Genomic DNA, 22,042 nt, shown 5'->3' with positions numbered 1-22,042 from the left:
AAAAAGTGGTTGGTAAATTTGCTTCACTATAGAGATTGATCCCGGTAGAAAAGAGGAGGGCAAATGATAGATGGAGGAAGATACTTATATCAAACCAAATGAAAAAGATACTTGGCTTCCCAAGGATAGTGTTCCAAGTTAACTTTTCATTCAAACCTGTCAGAGTCTTCTAACACAACCTTATACTGCTTCTATGGCAGGCTTATGATTGAGGTGAATCTAAAACTTCCCTACATGTTCTGGCCTTCTGGGGCCTCCATTGTGCTTTGTGCTTTTAGTGTTCGAAATTCCATAAAAGGCATACCCTTGCCTTATTCCCACAGGAATGAACCATAAGAAGGAACAAAGTCTCAAGCACACTACTCATTCCCTCATCATTGCTTGAAACACAGATACCTACACTACTACTACACCTCTTGATTTTGCAGAGAGCAATCAAGCATGGGTTTTTTGCCTTATAAGGGGGCCATTCTTCTTGTCTGCATTGTGTTTGTAGCTCACCATCCGGAAAAGGTTTCCGGATTAAGAAGCATGGATTTGGCTCTGAGATGGGATAAAGGGCACTTCTCATTTCTTAACAGTTTGCATGTTGTTAAAGCTGTTGCTGTAGAAAACTTGCAAGCAGAGCTGAGCTTGGCGCCTGCACCTGCAATGACATTTGATCCGAATCAATCGAACAAACGAAAAGTTCGAAAAGGATCAGATCCCATTCACAACAGATGTTGACATGCTAATGCAGTTTCAGGATGGAGGAGAGTTTTCAGGGCACAAGAAGCTGTGGTGGCTGTAACTAATACAAAGTTGGCATGGTTGGTTAGAATTCTATATTTTCGCTTGTTTTAGTCGAAGTGTTTTTTTATGAACCTGCAGCTGATGGGAACCGGTCATCGAGCGAGCATCATCTCTGTAATGTATAAACATAGGTCCTAACCAATAGATGAATACTTTGAATATGATGATGCTGCTCTCACAGATTACATGCATTTCTGATTTTTCTCTATGAAAGAAAGAAATTGATATTACTGTCATTGCTGTGACTAGTTTCATCATATTGTGCATGATTGTTTTACAGGCACTATAACAAAGATTTCTCCGTTTCCTCTACAAAACGACTAATAGTTATTTAAATTTAAGTGCAGAGTATTAAAACACAATCATGAGCTCGATGGCTGTCATTTCTCTTGAAATAACTAACATTTTCATCCCGGGTGCAGTTATTGTTATGACACTGCAAAGCAATCAAAATTTCACTATCTTAGACAAAAAGGAACCAACTTTTCTTTGATAATATATCAAGCATAAAATATGAGCTTCGAAGTATATAATATCTACAACTCCGAACAAAAAGGTTTGATGTTTCATAAACGATGCAAAGGTTAAGACCTGCATCACACTTTCAAATGGGAACGATGTCATTTTGTTCTTAAGCAAGTCGAGACCTGTCATATCTCTTCTTTCTGTGGTATTTAAATTGTACAGACGAAATCTTGCGAGAAACTGCCTGCCAAATCATATCAACAGCATCACCAGGCAGGGATGGATACTGATATTCAAAATGATGTACAACTTCCTTCAACCTTTCCCACATTTTGGACCACTTGTCTTTGTTTATTCCTCGAAGAAGTTTCAGTAGGTAATCCTTTTCTACAGCATCAGCCCCACGAACAAATATGCAAAATTGTGAGTAGTCCAAGACGTCTTCAAAAGGTAGCTCAATCTCATCACTGACTATCACTGGAACACAATGACTAGCGATGGCATCGAATAAGCGATTTGAGGATGGCGTATCACCAGCTATATTTAGGCAAAATTTTGATGAGGCCATTCCTTGGGTTGCCTTGCGAACACCATTTCCTCCAATGCTACCAAAAGTGAAGTCTACATCTTCCTCATCTTTGAGAAGATGATACAATTCTTGGCGAATCACTCCTCCCTGTATTAGTGTAGAAGGTAAATACTACTTTAGTTAAGGTAGATATTATCAGGCTAAATTAGTCTCTGGCTCTATGCTTGACTATCACTGCATTAAAAAAGCATATGAAATAAAAAGGAAAGGGAAGAAGCACAAAACAGATATTTTTCGAAAAAAGGAGCAATGACAATAGCGCATCAAGAAATAAAAAAATAAAAAATAAAAATTTGAAAGTCCTAATTGGCAAATACTTCATTACTATATCAAATTCAGGGCAATATGAGAAAATCAAAACAAATTTTATCATGCATTTAACACTCCTAGTCAAAGAAAATAGAATTAAAGCAGTCTGTAAAGTTCATTAAGAGATTTGTATCATGAAGCAATACAACATCATAGCAAAAACATTTGAATGAAACATAGCAAGAGTTGAAAGAAGGAAAAACTGACATCTTTCCTGTAGATTGCTCCTCGAAAATACATTAGTATAGGGCGCTCCTCGAATGTGGCTGATTTGCTGGTGGGCACAGTCGTGACCAAATGTCTGTAGGGGGCGATTATATCCTTCCCAAGATTTGCTATTTCAGCAGGATATCTTCCAAAATCTGCAAGCACGAACATGGCAGAGCCCAATTTCTTTCTTGCATCCAACATGCTATTTGGATGATGAGCCACTATTAAATGATCCTTCCCACCCTTTCTTTTCCATTCATTCTGGCTCATTAAAAACTGCACCAACTTGTCCTGCAACCTCTTGTTGACACTGACTTTCTCCTTCTCTTGAAGCTTAGAATGCCGATTGTAACTCAGAGATGAGAAGAATGGCACAAAAATAAAATCAGCTTCCCTTGAATTGTGTACCCTGACTAGAGTACAATGTCTGACCACATTTATGTTATTTGATGATAAAAGATCGAGAGTGAGCCAATATTCTATACTGTGCTGCAAATTCAGCCCGCCTGGGTAAGGTGGGAAGTTCTGTGGCCATGTTTGGTTCTCTATTGCCTTCCAACCCAATAACCCAAAGTGAAATTCAGGAGGCAATTCATACATAAATACCCTCAAAAGAGCCTGCCTTGAATCACAGACCATCATTTTCTTTCTTTCTGCCGATCCCACTTTCTCGCTCAGATTGGAAGCCTGACAAGCTGACTCACTTATTCTTTCTAAGGGCTTCGTGGCATCTACTTGGGAAACCTCAGAAGAGAGGAAAGGAAATTTAGTTGGTTCCCTTTTCACATGGGGCTCAAAGTACACAGATGTGCCATTGACAAGCATAAGCTCAAATACTGATCTAGGAATGAAAGATGTATTGCTAGATTGGAGAAGGAACACAGATGACAAAATTACAAGGAACACGGAAACTGTTATCAAGTAGGAGATCAATTTTGAGGGAATCCTACTCTTTTCTGACATAGCTGACATTCGAGGCACCCCACTTAGCTTAGAATGCAATCAATGAAATTCACCCAAAACTAAAAGCATCTAATTGCTCTCACTACATGAAACAATGCTCATCAAATCGGCTTCTAAACAGAAAAGGATTAGCATCATGGAAAGAGAGACACCCATCTCGAATGGGAAGACAAATTCTTCTTAAACCTCAGAAGGGTTTTAACAAGGACTGAAAACCATTGGTTCTCTTAACACTCATTGCCAAACTACCAATCTCTACGACTCCACAACCATTAATTCAAGAAGAAAATTTTCTTTGCTCTCAAGGCCAGAATCATAATCCAAGAATTTTCAACACAAAAATATAGAACCTTGAATTTCTGGAAAAACCAAAGCCTCTATCTTGAATCACCACACCCCACCACAGAGCAACAGAGCAGTGATAATTCTGAACACACAGAGAATAAACACTCAATTAGTACACTACTTCAGCTGATTACCAGATTTCATTAGTTGGATTCTTCACTAGTTGAGCTACATGAAAACAAATTGCCACACAAAAATTGCAGAAAATTGAGAAAAATAAGTAAAAAGCTAAACTTTTTATTCATCTGGGCATCAAAGAAATCAAAATTCATGAACTGGGTCAATAAGAACTTACAACGCAGCAGCTGGGTCAATTCTGAAACTTCACGGCATGCATTGTGCCATAGATTTCCAAACCTCAGAGGGACTAAGTTCCAAGGAGACTCGTCAGACACAGAGAAGGGCTTGAACCAACGACCAATTATTATTTGCAAACTTTTCTTGTGGACTGTGACATCTGATTGATACTTTTATTGATCCTTTTTGGGTGTTCATGAAATGGACACCAGAACGAACATGACTTTAAGAACCTTTCTCGTGTCCCTTGCTACTGGGCTTTGCCTATTCTTGAGCCTTTTTAAATATATGTGGTAATCAGTCAAAATAGTCATTAGCGGTTGTAATCAGAGAGTAAAAAGTAGTAAATTCCAATGATTTTTTAACGTTATCAAAATCGTAAATTACCAAATTAAATTGGATATATAGGTCAAGTGGATCACATTGGTATTTTATTCGAGTCATACAAGCTTGCTAAATGATTGTTTGATTACCATATATTTTCAGCATTATTATATGTTTGCTTGTCACATCATATGTGGCGTTATATGAACGAAATGTAGAACTACAAAGCTCTAATAACACAACATTTGATGTATATATGTAAGTGATTTATCTACTAAAATCTCAAAATTATGGATTCGAATATGTTACATTGTTTAGTTGTTTGAATTAATTACAATGTTATTGATGTATATAAGCTTTGTTGTTAAACTTGAGTAAGAGCATCTCCTCCTAATCAAAACTTGAGTAACTTGTTGGCGTTGAAGCCAATGGCAAAAGACATGATGGATCATGGATGTGCTAATCTTCAACTCTTGATGAACCACCTAGACAATTTGCAAGGCAGGCGGTCTGCGATTGAATCCTAGTCGGAATTGTTTCACTTCATGCCTTCACGGACATGTTTTTAGAGAATATGAGAGGTAATTAAACTAAAAATTTTAAACCTAAATTCCAATAAGTTTCAGTTTCAATTGTCGGCATATTCAATTGTTCATCATAGTCATGCCTTAAAAAATGTCCTTTACATGAGCACATCTCTTTTGAGTGAGAGCAATAATTTGTTGTTATGTAACATATTAATCTAATTTGCTCATATTATGCAAGTTTTGTTTAATTTACACCCGAAAATACAAAAGCCCATTTGAGTAGGCACTGTAATACCATATATAGAATAAATCTTATTACTAAATCAAGTAATACACAAATTCTGTAAACGCTCTCATTTGGTGATCATGGAATTATGGAGTACACAGATTTTGACCTGCGGAGAATGGAAGGAGCTGAAAGATAATACTATCTTGCAGAATGATTCTTTGATTAAATTAATATTGATGATGGGATTATGAATTGGTAGAGTAGTAAATCCCTTTGGTTCAAGGGCACTTGGGTCCTCCTTCCTTGGTCTTCCAGTTGTTGTAGCAAGGGCACACAGCTTTGTTGCCATAGAAGCCTGGAGGAACACACAGACACTTGGCACAGCATTTCTGGCAGAAGAACATGCATGGCTTGTGGTACTGTGTTTGGCTACATCTCCTTGTGCACTGTGATGGGCATTCTATTAATCCAACACACAAAAATTACACCCCAGTGAGAAGTTGAAAATAATTACATATTGCATGGGTAGATAGCTTTCAAGTTTTAGCCAAGAAGCTAGATTGTAAATCAGTTACTTACGTGAACTCTGAAGACTCCCAGGTCCATACCTTGCCTGAAAAATTACAGTCGAGTTTGTTTGTCAGAAACTGATCGACCGTTTTAGCCATAAGGAGGGTAAATGAAGAAACCAGAAGGAAGTTAGAACTTACACTGTCCAAGTGATACTGGGTTTCTGCTGCCACTGAAATCCCAAGGAGAGCTAGAAGAAGAAGGCAGATAAGCTTAGCCATAGCCGGCTATCACGCCTATCAGTTATATCAGCAAAACAAACCAAATCAAAGCTTAGCTAGAGAAATAGGATTGGTTTGAGTTAGCTAGTAGTGGTAATGGATGTGTGGGTCTTGTTATATTTATTATTTAGATTGCAAAATAAGGTTGGCTATTTATAGAGATTTGAAGGCATGCCCAACAAAGATCATGTTACTGCCTGATCCAATGATGCTATGATTCTATGGCTGCTTATTGTTTAGCAATTTCAAGTACGTGATTTGATCTGTGTTCTAGACTTGTGGCGTGGTCATATTCCCAAATTGTCCCATCCGGCCAACGAAAGTAAAACATGTATATCCTGATGTGTTACACTACTCCAGAGTCCAGATTACCAAGCCAGATTCAAAGCCTTGAAATGTTGTACTTTGGAACTATATTTTTTTGGGTCAAATAGGACGATTGATTCAATCAAACGTGAAGATGTAATAAGATGAGATAGTGCACTTCAAAGTTCATATACGCTCTATTAATTTACAGGAAAATGAAAAGATATGATAGACTGTGATGTTGAAAATAATATCTTTTGTTGGTTTTTTGGTCTGAAGTAATTATCTAAGCAACGTTGCTCAATTTTATAACTAATTGACGATTGAGATTCTGTCATTCAGACGTGACAATATATTTTGGTTTCAATAGAGACCATACTATGTGCAAGTGTACAACAAGGTTAGATTAGATTATGATGAAATTATGTTGATGTTATACCGTATAATCTAGATCACATGATGCAATTCTGTTTTAATATAATATGGTCATGTTTCCATGCAAGTAGTACGGCTACGGTTTCTAATGTTGCCTGGCCAGTGGCCAACTCATCTCAAATCACTCGATTTACGTAAATCCACATTTGTTGGCGCAAAACAAAGTGAATTGAATATCACCGTAAAAAAGAATTACTTCAACATTTTCACATTATTACAAAGGGTTTACAAGTAATTTGCAAAGGAGTGTGCTATCACAAGTGTTATCTAAGTAACAGTGTGAGTCGATGACGACCGGCGCTCGTTACTTTATAAAATGGTCTAAGCTCCGTTATACCCTGCATAGCTCCTACGCTGTTACTATATACGCCTCTATTTCCACCGTCAGATTTCGTAAATGTAATGACGTGACAAGATCTCAAGTCAAGAGTACCGAGTTTAACATGGTGCGTCGGAGTAGGGGAGGCATCTCGGAAAATAAAAGGCGGATGGGTATGATTGAACGGCAGTGGGCCTCAGCCATGTGAGGACTCGGAGCACATGAGATGACGTAAACCACGTGGACGTGTGCCAAAACGACAGCGGTGGCCCCATCTTCTCCTGTCGTCTAATTTTCTTTAAATAGTTACTTTTTAAATCCGGAGAGGAGCCTCTATATCTGGGCTCCAGAAACTAACTAATGGTGGGCCTTTCAAGAAAAATTTCAGCCTTTTGGGCCTGAGAGTTTGGTGCATGGCCCACATATTACTGTTCACCCTCGTTAATACCTGAAATGGAATGTAGCTTCGTTTGATCACATCATCCCAAGACGCGATTCGTGATTGCCTTGGGTGAGATGTCACTTTACAAGCACACTGATCATGTTTTCCTCTCATTATGGATGGAAGTGACGTCTAAATTTGAATCTAAAAGAATCCTCGGTAGGGTATGTTGTGCCGCATGAATGATATTGTATGGCCAACCATGCATGGGGTGCTAATGTATACGGAATACGTGTGTATGTCTAAATTGTCGAAATGTTTTAAATAAGTTATCATAATGTTGAAGACTATGTGTTTTAAATAAGTATATATAGCAATTGCAAGACCTTTTACGACTACAACAATATGCAATATATGTATATAGTGTTTTACCCATTTTAGGCTCTAGGCTTCTAGCTATCGGCCGAATCCGAGGTGAAAGAACTATATATTTTGGTTAACCTTGGAATCGCATTGTATCATTAGGGTCTGGAAATACATGCACTATATACTTGGTATCTTGAGAAAGAGTCTTGTTTACGTATCCCATCAATATCACCTTCGTCTCAACTAGCTCGATCGATCTTGGATAAGATATTCAGGGACATGATAATTGATCCAGCACTCTCCAGCTCATACATGTAAGCTCAACGAATCCGCAGTTTGATTATTAAGTGGAGTGGCCACCCAATTGTGGAAGAGAAATAGACATGCAGGGCCTGTCTTGTTTGGTTGTCAGTATGCCATTAGGCCGGAGCAACAAGCTAGGCTTCTACAGCCATCCCAGACCCCCCAGGCCCCCACCCCAGTCGTATTTGGCTCCTGGTGGATTACAATTGCTCATTGTATGGTTTTGGCATTTGATGCTGTACTGATGATTGCTCGAATAAGGTAATTTTGATGCTGTTCCAACACATGCACGCTTGGCATTGCCTCGGTCCCTCGGACACTACGGTTGATATATACAGAGTACACATTTCAAATTTGAAGTAGTTTTGAACTTTGTATACCAGGCCGGCAAGGCCAGGACATGCACGTCTGCTACCATATACGGTATGCACATATAGATGCCTCTGCGCAATTCATACATATACGTACAAACGAACTACCATCTTCATATGATTAAGTAGATCCATCATCTCTGTAAATGATCTCTTTTCGTTCTTGATATGATCTCAATCTATCTGTTTAAATGATAAATATATCACTGACTTTTGGTTTGAGCAAGCTAGCTTATGGTAGTTTATTAATCTTGACCAATGGTCTAAATAGCGATTATCAGCATTGTATCAGTTTTGTAAAATAAGTATATAACGGCGATATATCGAGATATATCATATTATATTAGATTTATCATTTTTGCTAATTTTTAATTACATTTAATATATTTATAAACATATACATCAAAATATACCAAATAAACTTGAAAAATTAAAACTTATAGAAGTAAATGTACTAAAATAAACTTCATAAAAAATGTTTGATTGTTTTGACAATTAAAATACATAAATAGTATTAATTAATAAAAATAGAGGTGATCATTCATTATAAACTCTCTCGTCATCGAATGTTATCAAGGAAACTTTCATTTTCTTTAAATTATTTTTTCAAAATGACATGATTTAAAAAAATAAAATAATAAAACACCGATATTTCGTATCAAACTCGGTTTGACCCGATATATCGTCATTTGACTTGATTTTTCGGGTTGACCGATATAATAGACCGATAAACAACTTATCGTATCATTTTCTTAATATCGGGGATATATCGAGGATATATCGAGACATTTAGAACATTGATCCTCACTAATTGATATGAGTATGCAACAGCTTTATATGATTTCATATGCCTCGATCATCTGGCATGGAATCTTTCATTACAGTATCAGTCAAAGATGGCCAGGCATCATAATTCATGAGCTGGGTCGATCTAAATATAATTATAAACAAAAATGATATACGTGTGTGTGTTATAAAGGATTTGATAGGCTTTGGTAGCTCCATCCAATCTCCCTGTTGTCGATCATAAAAGTGCACAACATAGAGGACGACATTCGCAATTAAAGAATATTGCGAAAGGGATAGAAAGAAAACAAGATAATAAAAACTAGGCAAAAATGCCGATTTGCACCTTAAATTTGACTGAAATTGTCAATTTGCACCCCGAACTTGTATTTGAGTCAATTTACCTCCTAAACTTGGTAAAAATTGCCGATTTGCACCCCATCCGTTAAATTTAACTGTTTCTATCCAATTTTGCGGCACATGTCATGCACATGAGGGGTAATGTTGTCATTTTCTATATATATTTTTCTTAAAAATAAATAAAAAATTCTTTAAAATGAGGATTATTTTGTTAATCAAATTATTTATTTACATCTTTTTTCTACATACTTAACCCTACTTTGAATTATATATTCAACATATCCACCCATTCAAATATAGTGTGTTGGGTATAAATATATTTTTATATGTACACATTGTTGTAGGAGGAACAAAACGAGAATAATAACGACGTAATAGAACAGAACGTAACTGTTTATTGATTGATAATGAGGTCAATATATAGGCATTACATAACCACAATCCCGTAGGATTCGGAGTCCTAATATATTACAGAGATGCGAATATATCTCTAACAGGAAACCAAATAAGACTATGACACACACAATGGTAGAATAGTAATTCTCTTGGAACACACATTTATTTTTAATTTTCAATGTATTTATTTATTTATATTTTTCTAATATCTTTTAACATACCATATCACATAAAATAATAAATATATAAATCAATAACATGTTTCGAAAAAACAAACATTGTAGCAAGTGTTCCTTTTAAGTAATTTTATTAATTTATTTCATTATTAAATATGAATAAATATATAATGACAATACTGCCCCTTAAATGCATGACATGCGACTTAAAATTGGATTAAAAACATTAAATGTAACGGATAGAGTAAATCAGCAATTTTTACCAAGTTCGGGGTGTAAATCGGCAATTTTTACCAAGTTTAGGAGGTAAATTGACTCAAATACAAGTTCATGGTGCAAATTGACAATTTCAGCCAAATTTGGAGTGCAAATCGGCATTTTTGCCTAAAAATTATGACTTTCAAGCGAGAATTTATTTAAATATGCGAAACCAATGGTCTTTAACAGAAGACACGACCCAACCAGATTGGTTGCTGGCTTGGATGAAAAGAGAACAGGATCATTCTCTGATAATCTGGTTGCATATATACACTCTTGTCTTCTCCAAAAACTTAATTTCAGTTCTTAAAGTCTAACAATGGCAATGTGGTTGTAAGAAAATCAAATTATCTGTTACAGTACTTTGGATGAAAACACGCATGGGATCCTATAGCCGGCATCCTAAGCTCTGATCGAGTTTAATTACATATACATATAATCAGAAATTCATCCTCACTCTAGAGGTGTACCCTTCTTTAGTCAAATTCCCGATATATATATATACACACACTGTATTACACATGATGTAATTAGTAGGGGCTACTTTATTCTTCAGGCATCCCCTTACTCAAGTCTTGATTAACTAGAACTTCCCACAAATCCATGGCGGTTAGGGTAGTACGTAGAGGAAGAGAGAACCTCATGTGGAGGAAGCTGCCTAGCTAAGAGTTTAGAATAATAAATATAGCTACCTGCAGACTGCAGTGCACAACTAATTTGAAGAAAGCCTATATTGTATACAATTCTGCCATATCACTTTTAGCACAGCCAGTTATTTAACATTGCAAGTGCCAATTAAAAACAAGAGTAAGGGTCCAATGTGACTAATTAATAAGTAAGGACACTCAAAAGAGTTTCCACTTGATCTCCAATATCTTTAATATATTGAGCATTTGAGCATTCTTTCAACTAATCAACACTATAAATATGTTATCTTCTATTTAGTTCCAACAAATTAATTCCACTGACAACCGAAAAGTAGAGGAGGAGGAACACCACCATACTATAACAGTATATGGACTATATAGTTTCTGTTTTTGTTTCTGAATTAAAGCTAATTAGGCGGCTTGAACAAGCTATTAAACTTTGTTGAGCTTTTGAATATAGCATGATTGGATGTGTGGGCCTTTCTGAAAATATAGCAATATAATACACATGTTGTTATAAGGATGAATTTTCTTTATACCGCACACTTTGGTATGAAAATGTTTTGTGTAAGTTATCAAGATCATACACGAGGAAAGAAGTAGTAGTATAACCAGGTTTAGGCTTCTGCACTAGTAGAAGTTGCTGACTATACATTTCTGCACTGGGCGTGCTAGCTCTATTTCAATGTCCATGGCATGTAGATAGAATTCAAATTCGGAGATAAAGGAAGGAAACAAAAGGAATTCATGAATGTAAAGGTTATTAATAAGGAAGAGACATGCGAACATGTAGAACATGAATATAGAGAAACTTTTCCTTTAGACAATCAAATCAAAGTCTGATTTTTCATCTTACTCATATACGTACATATATAGAGGTTGGCAAATGAAACCAGAATTCACAATCTTTGGCATCAATCAGTTAACTACTTTCAGAGATATCAAAGGCCCTTCTTCATTCAGTCATATACACACGATTCAATTACGAAAGCAGGCACAATTACCGTTGATAAGTATTATTGGGTGGAGTATACTCACAAACAACCTCAGTTTCCACTTCCCTCCGGTGAAAGTTCCGGTGGCAGCCGCAGGCAGCACATGTCAGCGCCTCCGCCGTGCCCTCCTCCCCACTGGCCATGAATTCTCTGCATCCATCCACCGCGTACCCTCCGATATTTGCTGCGTGATTCTTCTGGCACTCCCCGTACCTCACTGTTCTGACCACAGAAGATGAAGTGCTGCTTGAGCTCCTCCTGGACGATCCATCTCTTTTGACTACCACTTGCTGTTTCTTCATCAATTTCTTCGGAGTCAAGCCCTACAAATCGGCTTTTTGTAGTCGGCTTGATAGAATAGGGGGTTGAAGAAACCTTGCAGTACTTGCAAGCAAGCTAGCTATATATAATTATATATATATACAGCTCAGTCACTAAAAACCAGAAAGAAAACGTAAGTGTTTAATAAAAGGGAAAGAAAAACGAAAATGGTTATGTCTGTATTTGGTTGGTGCCTAACCCTAACCCTAGAAGGTAGCTATATAAAACATATCAATCCACCTTGGTAGCTTAGTGTGCTTGGTGTAATACAACTAGCTAGCTTTAGAAAACAGAGAGCATTTTCAGCAGAGCCCTTCTGGGTTTACCAGTCGCTACCAAAATTTTCAAGCCAGGACCTTCGGCTTTGAATATTATGATATACAGTACCAGAGCCAACAACAGTCATCGATGTCGTCTTGTCGACTAATCAAGGGCTCACACGTCCGAATATACTGTCAAAACGACAGGTAGTTAATTCTTGTTTTTAATGAGTAAAGGAGGTTTTTTTTCGATGAAATAGAGTAAAGGAGGTTACCCATATGTCTCTTAGTCTTATTATAATTTTTTCTCCATACTGTAAACGTGGCACACTATATTTCACTGATTGGTGTTTAGTGGAAATCAAACTCAAAATTCCACGCTCTCATACTAAACCCTAGATTCTTTAATCATTTTCTGTGAAAATCACTAACCATATGTTTAGTTTGGAAATAATATCTCAACTGCAATTCTGTCGATAGCAATTAACGTTAAATGTGATTCGATCTGGATCGATTATGACCAGAATCACTAGAAACTCTGGTGTTCGATCATGAGAGCTTAGTGTGACCAACTAATTTTAGATGCTAACTTGTGATTTTAGCGGGTCCACTTGGATACTTAAAGACAGGTCTGCTAGGACCCCAGAGTACTGTGAACAACAACTCCTGTCTAATCTAAGATCCGGTTCTTATTAGTATTCCTTCCACTCCTCCTCTTATCTAAAATGGCCATATTTCTCTCTTCTCTTTGCATCAAATCGAATACAATTATTACAACAACGTCAATAAGATGCTCTTCAAATCTAATCTGCTTTTAACTAAAGAATTCCTTGTGGAGAAAGATCTATGCATTGTTATAGCGACAAGAAATTTTTAATGGCTAATTAACTATATTATGTCAGCTGGTATTACTGTAGCTGTAGACACTGATCTTTTAAAATGTTGGCAAATCAAAGCGACATATCCAATTGAGCTTATTTTCACGAATTTACATATTAACCTTTCAAATCGATCACTCAAACATCTGATTATTCTGATATGATTTCATAGTTTTATCAATTTCATATATAAATATATATATATATACGAAAACGATTAGAAGAAGATGTTCGCACCCCCGCAAAAGTGTGGATATTCATGTTTTCATCGGAATCCAGCACCTTCAACGGCTCTTTTCTTGCCAAACAAAATTTGGGCCACGATTTGGAGCTTTTACTTGTCGGTGGATTCACCGGCTACCAATTTGCAGTCGATGTTAATCGAGTATGAATTTTCCGGTGAGTTAGCTCCTTAAACCTTCGAGCTCGATCTCTTTGGCCTTCATCTTCTTGGTGACGTCGTTAAGGATGGTCCTAGGCTTGGTTCGGCAAGAGAAACATCATCGGGTTGGTTGGATTCCGGAGAAAGCGCCGACGTCCGTGCTTTTAGTGCACTTGATCAACGTAAATTGTCTACATTTTAGGACATTACTATCTACATTTTGACATGTTATTTCCCTTATCTTTATCAATTTGACTTACTTTTGTGTTTTAGGTTTTTAAAAGTGAAAGAATCGACAAAGAAGATAACTAGAGAAGAGAGGCCGTGCAAGAGCCAAGAATCCAAGTTTAACTAGGAAACATTTTTCTAGTTGGAGAAGGAAATTGAATGAGGCCGAGAGAGAGAAGTCATCTTGCAAGAAGAAGTCCAAATTGGATTAGGAAAAGAAGTCCAAGTCCAAGAATGAATCCTAAGTCGACTGGGGTAGCTTTCTTGCATGGATTTGCTACGAATTTGATGAGATGATTATAGAAGATCATAAGAGCTATAATCGGTGGATAAAACCCAACTCCTTTAATATTGAATAAGTGCACGACATAGAAGGAAAAGAAAGTTGAATCCAAGTCATACAAGACATCTAGTTGCATAAGGAATGAATCAGATCATATGAGAAGGATAAGGAGTATGACGCATCTAAGATGTTGTTTCCCTTTAGGATTTAGATTATACTCTCTTATGATTGGTTGAAGGTTATTTGGAGAAGGGATAACATATGCTTGTCGTTCCTATATATAGGAGGCAGGATGAATTTGAGTTTTGCATCACAACTTTTCATAAAACACATAGCTCACACACCTTCATTCCTTTTAGTCTAACCATGTGTTTCAACCCTTGGAGATCAAGAGGCCTTTCGACAAGAAGCTATCATCATCATCATCATCACCGATTTCACCTCTTTGTTCTAGTGATCAATTACAATGTTGTAACCTCTTATTCTTTGTCTATGCCAAATTCTCTTTTGGTTTTATAGAATGTATTTCTTTTTAGAGTTTGTTCTTTGGTTATTTTGATTTCATGTTAGATTGAAGTAAGATTTTGCTTGTTTTACGATTTCCATATGTTTAGGTTTTTAGGATTCTTGATTTATAACATGGCGTATGCATACATGACTAAAAAGTTTGTGGATGATTTATCTTTACGTATTGAGTGATTCTAGAATGCATGCTAGGGTTATTAGATTCGTATGGCATCTAGTATTGAGATAACACAAGAGTGAGTCTTGATATCAAGCATTGTTTCAGAAGTTAGAGATTGAGTTATGTGTTATTCAGTCCAACTTCAAAGTTCTTTATGCATTGGTTATGTCTAAATTAGTGAAGTCGCGAATCATCTAATTTATGCATGATTGATAGGGGATTCTGGTCATAGAGGATATGTTTCTTTATATAAGAAAGTGACTTAAAAGAGTTCAGTGTCCCTTAATTAGGCTGCACATTCATCTTGACTAAATATGATGTTTTGCATATGTCTTCCAAACATGTTATGAATACAGTAGAACCAACATGAACATATAGATCGTTCTTGCATCTTTCTTATCCATTCATCTTTACTATGAGCTTGTGTGAATGTTAATTGTTAATCAAAACCAAATTGTAAATCTCATATATCTTGTATATTGTATATTGTGTATAGTGAATGTGCGTTGATTAGATGTTGGAGCACCCTTGAGTCTCGGTTTTGAACGATAAAACGTGTGCATACTCTTATTACATTGATATAATTTTCTAAATTGAGAAGTTTTTATATGTCTAGTGTGTCTAGAACGTCGTTAGCACTAGAGACGTCCGCTCTCAATCTGACATGTATATTGTTAGTTAGCATTCGAATCGGTTTAAACTTTTGCATCTTTGAAATAATATATTCGATCTGAGAGTTTAAAGAAGCCCAACTCTGACTTTACGATGATCAGATGTAAACAAAACACTTGAGTCATAGATACATAAGTAGAGTAAACATGAGTGGGTGTTTTGAACTTTTGGGGGGTTGTGGAATTGAAGCGTGCGCACTGGATAGGCACAGTTACCGGCCAGGCATGACGAGCCACCACCATTTCGTATCATAAAATCATATCAGGACTGCATCATATCATTATATCAATGTAAGCAAAACAAACTGGTTAATTATCTATCAACAAGTAAAATAAGCAAATTAATCATATATATCATAATATCACTGTAAGCAAAAAAAATTAAGCTGGTTAAGATCGATCAGTATACGTAAGCTATGGAATGCAATTTTGTCACCAATTAGAATACTGAACTGGTCGAGGAAGGACAAGCACACATGTGGTTGTCAATCAGGAAATCAAAAGTCGACTACTCGCATACATAAAATGGCCGATTAAACATTAGCCAGAAAGTATAAAAACTAACAAATTACATCGATCATCACGATTGTATATTGTATGCTACATATTTGAGCAGAAGATTGATCGAGTCGGCAGTGCATGTACGTCTGCATGCATTAGGATAAGTCAACCACAGATAGATCGCGCTTCATTGCAACCCTAGCCTAGCATCTTTGTCAAGAAGTTGGTGATATCTAGCTAGCTACCAGCTCGACTCTAGCATAAATTAAAGAAATTCGATTCGTATCCTTGTGAGGATGCGAACTGGCCCGATTAATAGTGTGTGCCTACTCAATCGATCGATCATCTTTATATACCTGAAATGCGTGAAGACAATCGATCAAGTGAGAAATGCATACACATAGAAACCCTAGATCCGTTTATTTGTTATATGGGCTAGCTACTGTGAGATGTGATATCACCGAATTCACGTACAACAAATGACGATATATATATATATATATATATATATATATATATATATATATATATATATATATATATATATATATATATATCGTGGCGGATTTAGAATGACTAAATTGGAGATGCTTGAAATTTTAAACTAAATAAAAAGAAAATAGTGAAAATATCGATAGTGCCAAATAATTTTATTAATTGAAATAAAAATGGATACGACAAAAAAATTAAATTATCTAAATTTAACTATACGAGTCGATAGTTCCTCAAACTCTCTTATTACCTCATCATTACCTATAGACTCAGCATACTCTTTCTCAATATGAAGGACCATACAATCACCAAGAAACTCATCTCCCATCTTATTTCTAAGTTTATTCTTGATGATGTTCATAGCTGAAAATGTCATTGCAGTTGTTGCCGTAGAAACATGAATAGTCAAAACTAAACAATCAATCTATAAAGCATATGAAAAAATTCAGACTTCCTTGTTATAACCAAAGTGTGGCACAAATCAGCAATGGATTCTAATTTCTGGAACTTTGGATCACGTCGCATATCTTTCTCATAATATGCACACTCTGATTGAAGAGTAAACATTTCACCATCATCAAAATCTTCAGGATAAAACTTCTTCATGAAATGTAGGTTTTTCGAACTCTATCTTGCTCATCCACTGGCCATTCCCAAATCGGACAACGTAATCCAGGATCACGTTGAAGAGCATTAATCTTATTTGGTGGCTCTAAAGGTTGAGAGTTGGGCAATGGAAAATGACTTGAAGGTTGTGGTTCATCATTAAAATTTGGAGAAGTAATGGAAGGAGTAGAATTCAAATTGGAACTTCTGGACTCAACAACCCTTGAAAACCATGAAGTAATTTCTTTTAATCGCTTCGATTTTGGCAGAGGGTCTGATATTTTTTAGATCTTAGAGTAATAACCTATAATCATTGAATACCAATGCATATATTAGACAACTACTAACATTACAACTACCAAATTGATAAATGCACATAGGCGATATAGCACAATTCGAAACAATTCAATATCACAACATCATGCTCATTACTGCCAATACTAGTTTTCAGTTTTCACAATAGATGAAATAACTACAGTTATAAAACAAGCACATCTTCATCACTAAAGACACTAATTTCAAATCAGTAAACATTACTTTAAGAAGAAAACATCAATAAAATTTCTTACATGCTCTGTTGCTCAGTTTGTTAGAATGTTGGATGATGAATTGATGATTCTCTATATTCTGGTCTCTGGAACTGGAAGTAAATTCTGTTAGAAAAATGAAGTAAATCAAGTAATGAATTACTAGATTTCCTATCTTGAATCACCATAAAATTAAAAAATCAGAAAAATTCAATATTTTTACAAACTAAAAGTTGGATTTAGTGAGCTTACGAAGTTACGAGGAGGGACTAGACGAGAGGGAGTGAGAAACGATCTTAATGAGGCCCTGAAACTTCTGTAAGAAGACTTAGAATGATGCAGGAACAACACCCTTGCAAAATCACTACTCACCATCACCAGTCAGTCAATCACCAGATCAAATTGTGGATGAAGGTCGGCGCCATGCACCTACAGTGGTGGTCTGGTGGAGGACTAGAGGACCATGTAGGTGGAAATAAATCAAATTACTGGTTAAATTTGTGTTTGGAGATTTTAGGGATTTAAGATTTGGGGTCGAAGAAGAATAAGAGTTGAAGAGGGGAATTGGGTGATTTCACATAGGGTCTATTCTATTTTAATTATTCAGTATATGGTATAATACAATGGGAAATTGAGGGTAATTTAGGGATGCTAAGTCTATACACATCTAAAAAAATTAGTACCGGGTGTTTTTTTTTCCCCTATTGGCTGGGGATGCTTCAGTCCCCCCCACCTAACACATGAGATCCGCCCATGTATATATATATATATATATATATTCCCCATTTAGAGTGAAGCTTCACTCTGAAATTACAGAGTGAAGTTTCAATTTTAGCACATTTTTCGGTCAAATTTTTTCACTATAAGCAATTCAATATTTAAATATGGTATTCAAGATCATCTCTATAAAGTTTCATCTAATTTGACAATGGTTTGAGCTTTCAAAATTGAGATTTACATGAACGGTTCACGTTGAACAGTTTTAATTCATTCATTGATTTAATCTAATTTCAATACCTTAACGATGTCCGAATTAGATGAAATTTTGTAGAGATGATCTTGAATAGCATAACTCAATATTGAATCGCTTATGGTGAAAAATTTGACCGAAAAGTATGCCAAAATTGAAACTTCACTCTGTAATTTCAGAGTGAATATGAACTGATATATATATATATATATATATATATATATACTTGCATTTTGACATTAATGTTGCAACCAAATGGTGTATTCCTATAGTTGCCATTATCTCACAACATAAAAGAAAGAAAGAAAAGAACAAGTAAACTAATTTGTGCTCTCGGGCGATCGAATACTAGATCTTAACTTCTAGGCTTTCAGCCATCTGAGACTAAGGCAAGCATAAGAACGTGTATCAATAGGGTTTAGCATATTATATTGGGGTTTATACTTATATATCATTAGTAGATCGAAAAATCGTTTTAAACGTTTTTGCCAATAATTCCATGAAGGTTTTCTGCCACATCCTGGGCAAGAAACAACCGCAATACAATCGCATATATGATGGGATTCAAGATTCCACTTTTTTTTTCCAATAAGTAAATTTATACACGACATCTATGTACAAAAATAGTAACATTTATCAATACCAAAGAGAGTTCATGAACTGCGATTCTGGTACATATATAGATTTCAAGATTTGCAACTACAACTCACAGGTAAAGAACATCAATCGCAACTCCTTTTTTAAGCAAAAAGAATATCTCCCATCGTGAGACTATGCATGAGAGGGTGTGTACATGCAAAACGTGAAGCCCCCTCTTTTCTTAATTTGCTTTTATTTGTAAAATACGTTCTCTTTTCTAAACAATAATTAATTAGATCTTTCTAAAACATATTGGTCCACATATCTTTCGAAAAAATGAGTAACCATTCACATTGTTTGTTCAATAAAGTTAGATTTTTGAAGTGGATTGTGGACATGCAAATAGCATCTTCTTCTTAATTAATTGGACAATAATTAGATGGTGTAATTCGGGTTGCATTTTCCTTCATATCAATCCACCATATTACGTTCGTCTTTTAGCACCACACATATATGCTCCAATTGCGATTCTTTCAGCACTAGCTGGCTGTCTGATTTAATTTGCCTAAAGCTCATAACCATAACGATTAACGACAGAGGACAATGTATGTACCCACCCCACTACTCCTAATCTTCCCTTTTAGTTTTTGGTGATCAATTTTCATGATTTGATCCATACCCAAACAATCTTTCGCCTTTCAAGAACAGCTAAAAGCTTTAAAATGAAGTCTTAGATTTGAGGATTCGTATACTTTCTACAAACAAGTAATTGATAAACCGCTAAACTCGTGTATATTACGTATTTACGTTCATATATGTACTTTTATCCAAATGTCATGGGGTATATATTAATTAATCTTATTATTGAAATTTAAACAAACATTGGAAGGTAGAGTCAGACGAAGAGTTGGCTTTTCATGAAGTCATGAACCTAATGAATATGAACTAGTTACTCCCGCGTTGTTGATCATGCATGGGCTATAAAGAGTTGATGGGCCTGTCAGGCTATCACAGAAAAATGCAAGGCCAGAAAAGGCCTCATTGGCCCAAAATTAACTATTATTTGTCATTTATTTATAGGTAAATTTATTTTAAAGTACATGATGTACGCCCATTTGGACAATTTAGTATCTGAAAACATATAATTTAGTACCTGAAATTCTCATTTGTATTATTTTTTTGTACTTTTGTCAATTTTGATAATATTTTTAGTTATTTTCGTCACTTTAGTCCTTAGCTTCTTAATTTTATATTTCTTCATATTTTTCTATCATCACAAAATTGTCTCTCATTTATCCCCAAAATATATGTTCTCCACTTAGCATCCACTACGCATATATCCAAATATAATATTAGTATAATTTTTAGGGGAATAAATGACGGGAAAAACTTGCGTACAAACTAGTATGTACGCGTGCGTCCAAACTCTCGTTTATTTGTACACTTTGCGAATATAAATACATGATTTTAACCGTTCAAAGGTTTAGTTTATTACTAAAGATCATTTCTGTAAAAGATCAACATAAACAAAAATCGTCTTCATAGTCGATTGCATCAAACAAATGAATGGTTATGGTGAAAGTTAGTAGTCTCATGATCAACCGTCAATTTGGCAATTGTCATGCATGGCTACAAGGACCAAACAAATGGAGTGAAAGAACTACTCCAAATGAAAGCTAAAGAAAATAACGGCCCACAAACGAGCTTATTAAAATCAAAATCTGAAATAAAGACTAACAAACTGACATAACTAGAAATCAAATGCGAAAATAAGCAAAATAAAACTCCATGAACCCTAGAATTATCAAACCACCCAACTCAGGCCTATGCCATCAATTGAGTACTCTACATTGGATGCTTCCAAACTAGGGCCATGGACCGTAAAAGTCGTGCTAGGCTCAAGGTTTTAGCGCAAAATCCAATAGGCTGGCCCATTGCCCAACATGCCTCACTCCAACTTGTCGTAAAACTATGCCGACCGACACTGGTGTTGCTCAATCTCCGGCAGACGAACCCGCTCCTCCACCATCAGAAGATCAAGGTGATGTCGCCTCAAATTCCAACATTGTCTTGGTTCTCAAAGGGAGAAGACAAGAACGACGTATAGGGCACCATTGCTGCAATGAGACTTTACAGGTTGCGTCATCGTCTATCCTATCCAATTTTATGCCAACAAACATGTGGTGATCAGGCCGGGTTTGCTCGTCGGGATTTCCTAAATCCATGCCATGGCCTCATTGGCTCATATTGATGGAGGTATTAGCAGTTCATGTTGTCAGATTGCCTATATGCGATTGGTTGAAGTTTCTAACGGGTTTGTTCACTTGCGATTAGCACCGCAAGTCCGTGCTATTTTCCGACAAGGTAGACCTGCAAAAGGTACTCATGCAGGTTGGGCTTTCTAGTTAACGACGACGAAGGTTAGAAGCTAATTTTGAGATCTGACAGTTGGTGGTGTTGGATGTTGGGATTTGGCTAATGGGTCTTCTAAAGATTCCATCGTGCTAGGATCTTAGGCGGACGGGCCCCTTGCTAGTGGTTTTAGGATTGGAGATGATATTGACAGAGGCACTCAGCGGGTAGTCGATGAGGGTGGCTTGCTTGGCGTTGCTACTTAGCAATCTGGTGGGGTGCCCACAACAATTTCCTCTTAGGTCATTTGGGCTCTGCTTTGTCTATTGGTCTTGAGCCTTTTGAACCTGGGCCTGGGATTCTGAT

The 22,042-nt window shown here is 36.2% G+C and overlaps 3 protein-coding genes across 3 annotated transcripts; all 3 read right to left on the bottom strand.

Moving 5' to 3' along the window:
• Positions 1 to 1,267: 1,267 nt before the first annotated feature.
• LOC126794076 (probable arabinosyltransferase ARAD1) lies at positions 1,268 to 4,158 on the bottom strand. Its single transcript, XM_050520722.1, has 3 exons — positions 3,969 to 4,158; positions 2,363 to 3,755; positions 1,268 to 1,933 (listed from the first exon to the last, which is right to left on the bottom strand). The coding sequence occupies exons 2-3, from the start codon at positions 3,335 to 3,337 to the stop codon at positions 1,424 to 1,426; spliced, it is 1,485 nt and encodes a 494-aa protein (XP_050376679.1). The 5' UTR covers positions 3,338 to 3,755; positions 3,969 to 4,158; the 3' UTR covers positions 1,268 to 1,423.
• Positions 4,159 to 5,215: 1,057 nt separating this feature from the next.
• Positions 5,216 to 5,892, bottom strand: LOC126794773 (gibberellin-regulated protein 6). The gene is made up of 3 exons (XM_050521549.1): positions 5,761 to 5,892; positions 5,630 to 5,663; positions 5,216 to 5,510 (listed from the first exon to the last, which is right to left on the bottom strand). Exons 1-3 carry the CDS (start codon positions 5,839 to 5,841, stop codon positions 5,329 to 5,331), a joined length of 297 nt encoding a protein of 98 aa, XP_050377506.1. The 5' UTR covers positions 5,842 to 5,892; the 3' UTR covers positions 5,216 to 5,328.
• Positions 5,893 to 11,690: 5,798 nt separating this feature from the next.
• On the bottom strand, positions 11,691 to 12,546 carry LOC126794738 (mini zinc finger protein 3-like). Its single transcript, XM_050521510.1, has one exon. It carries the CDS (start codon positions 12,241 to 12,243, stop codon positions 11,947 to 11,949), a length of 297 nt encoding a protein of 98 aa, XP_050377467.1. The 5' UTR covers positions 12,244 to 12,546; the 3' UTR covers positions 11,691 to 11,946.
• Positions 12,547 to 22,042: the final 9,496 nt, after the last annotated feature.

This window comes from Argentina anserina, chromosome 5, assembly GCF_933775445.1.
Source record: "Argentina anserina chromosome 5, drPotAnse1.1, whole genome shotgun sequence".
NCBI lineage: Eukaryota > Viridiplantae > Streptophyta > Magnoliopsida > Rosales > Rosaceae > Argentina > Argentina anserina.
Note: the sequence above shows the minus strand (reverse complement) of the source record. Positions and strands in the feature narration are given on the sequence as shown.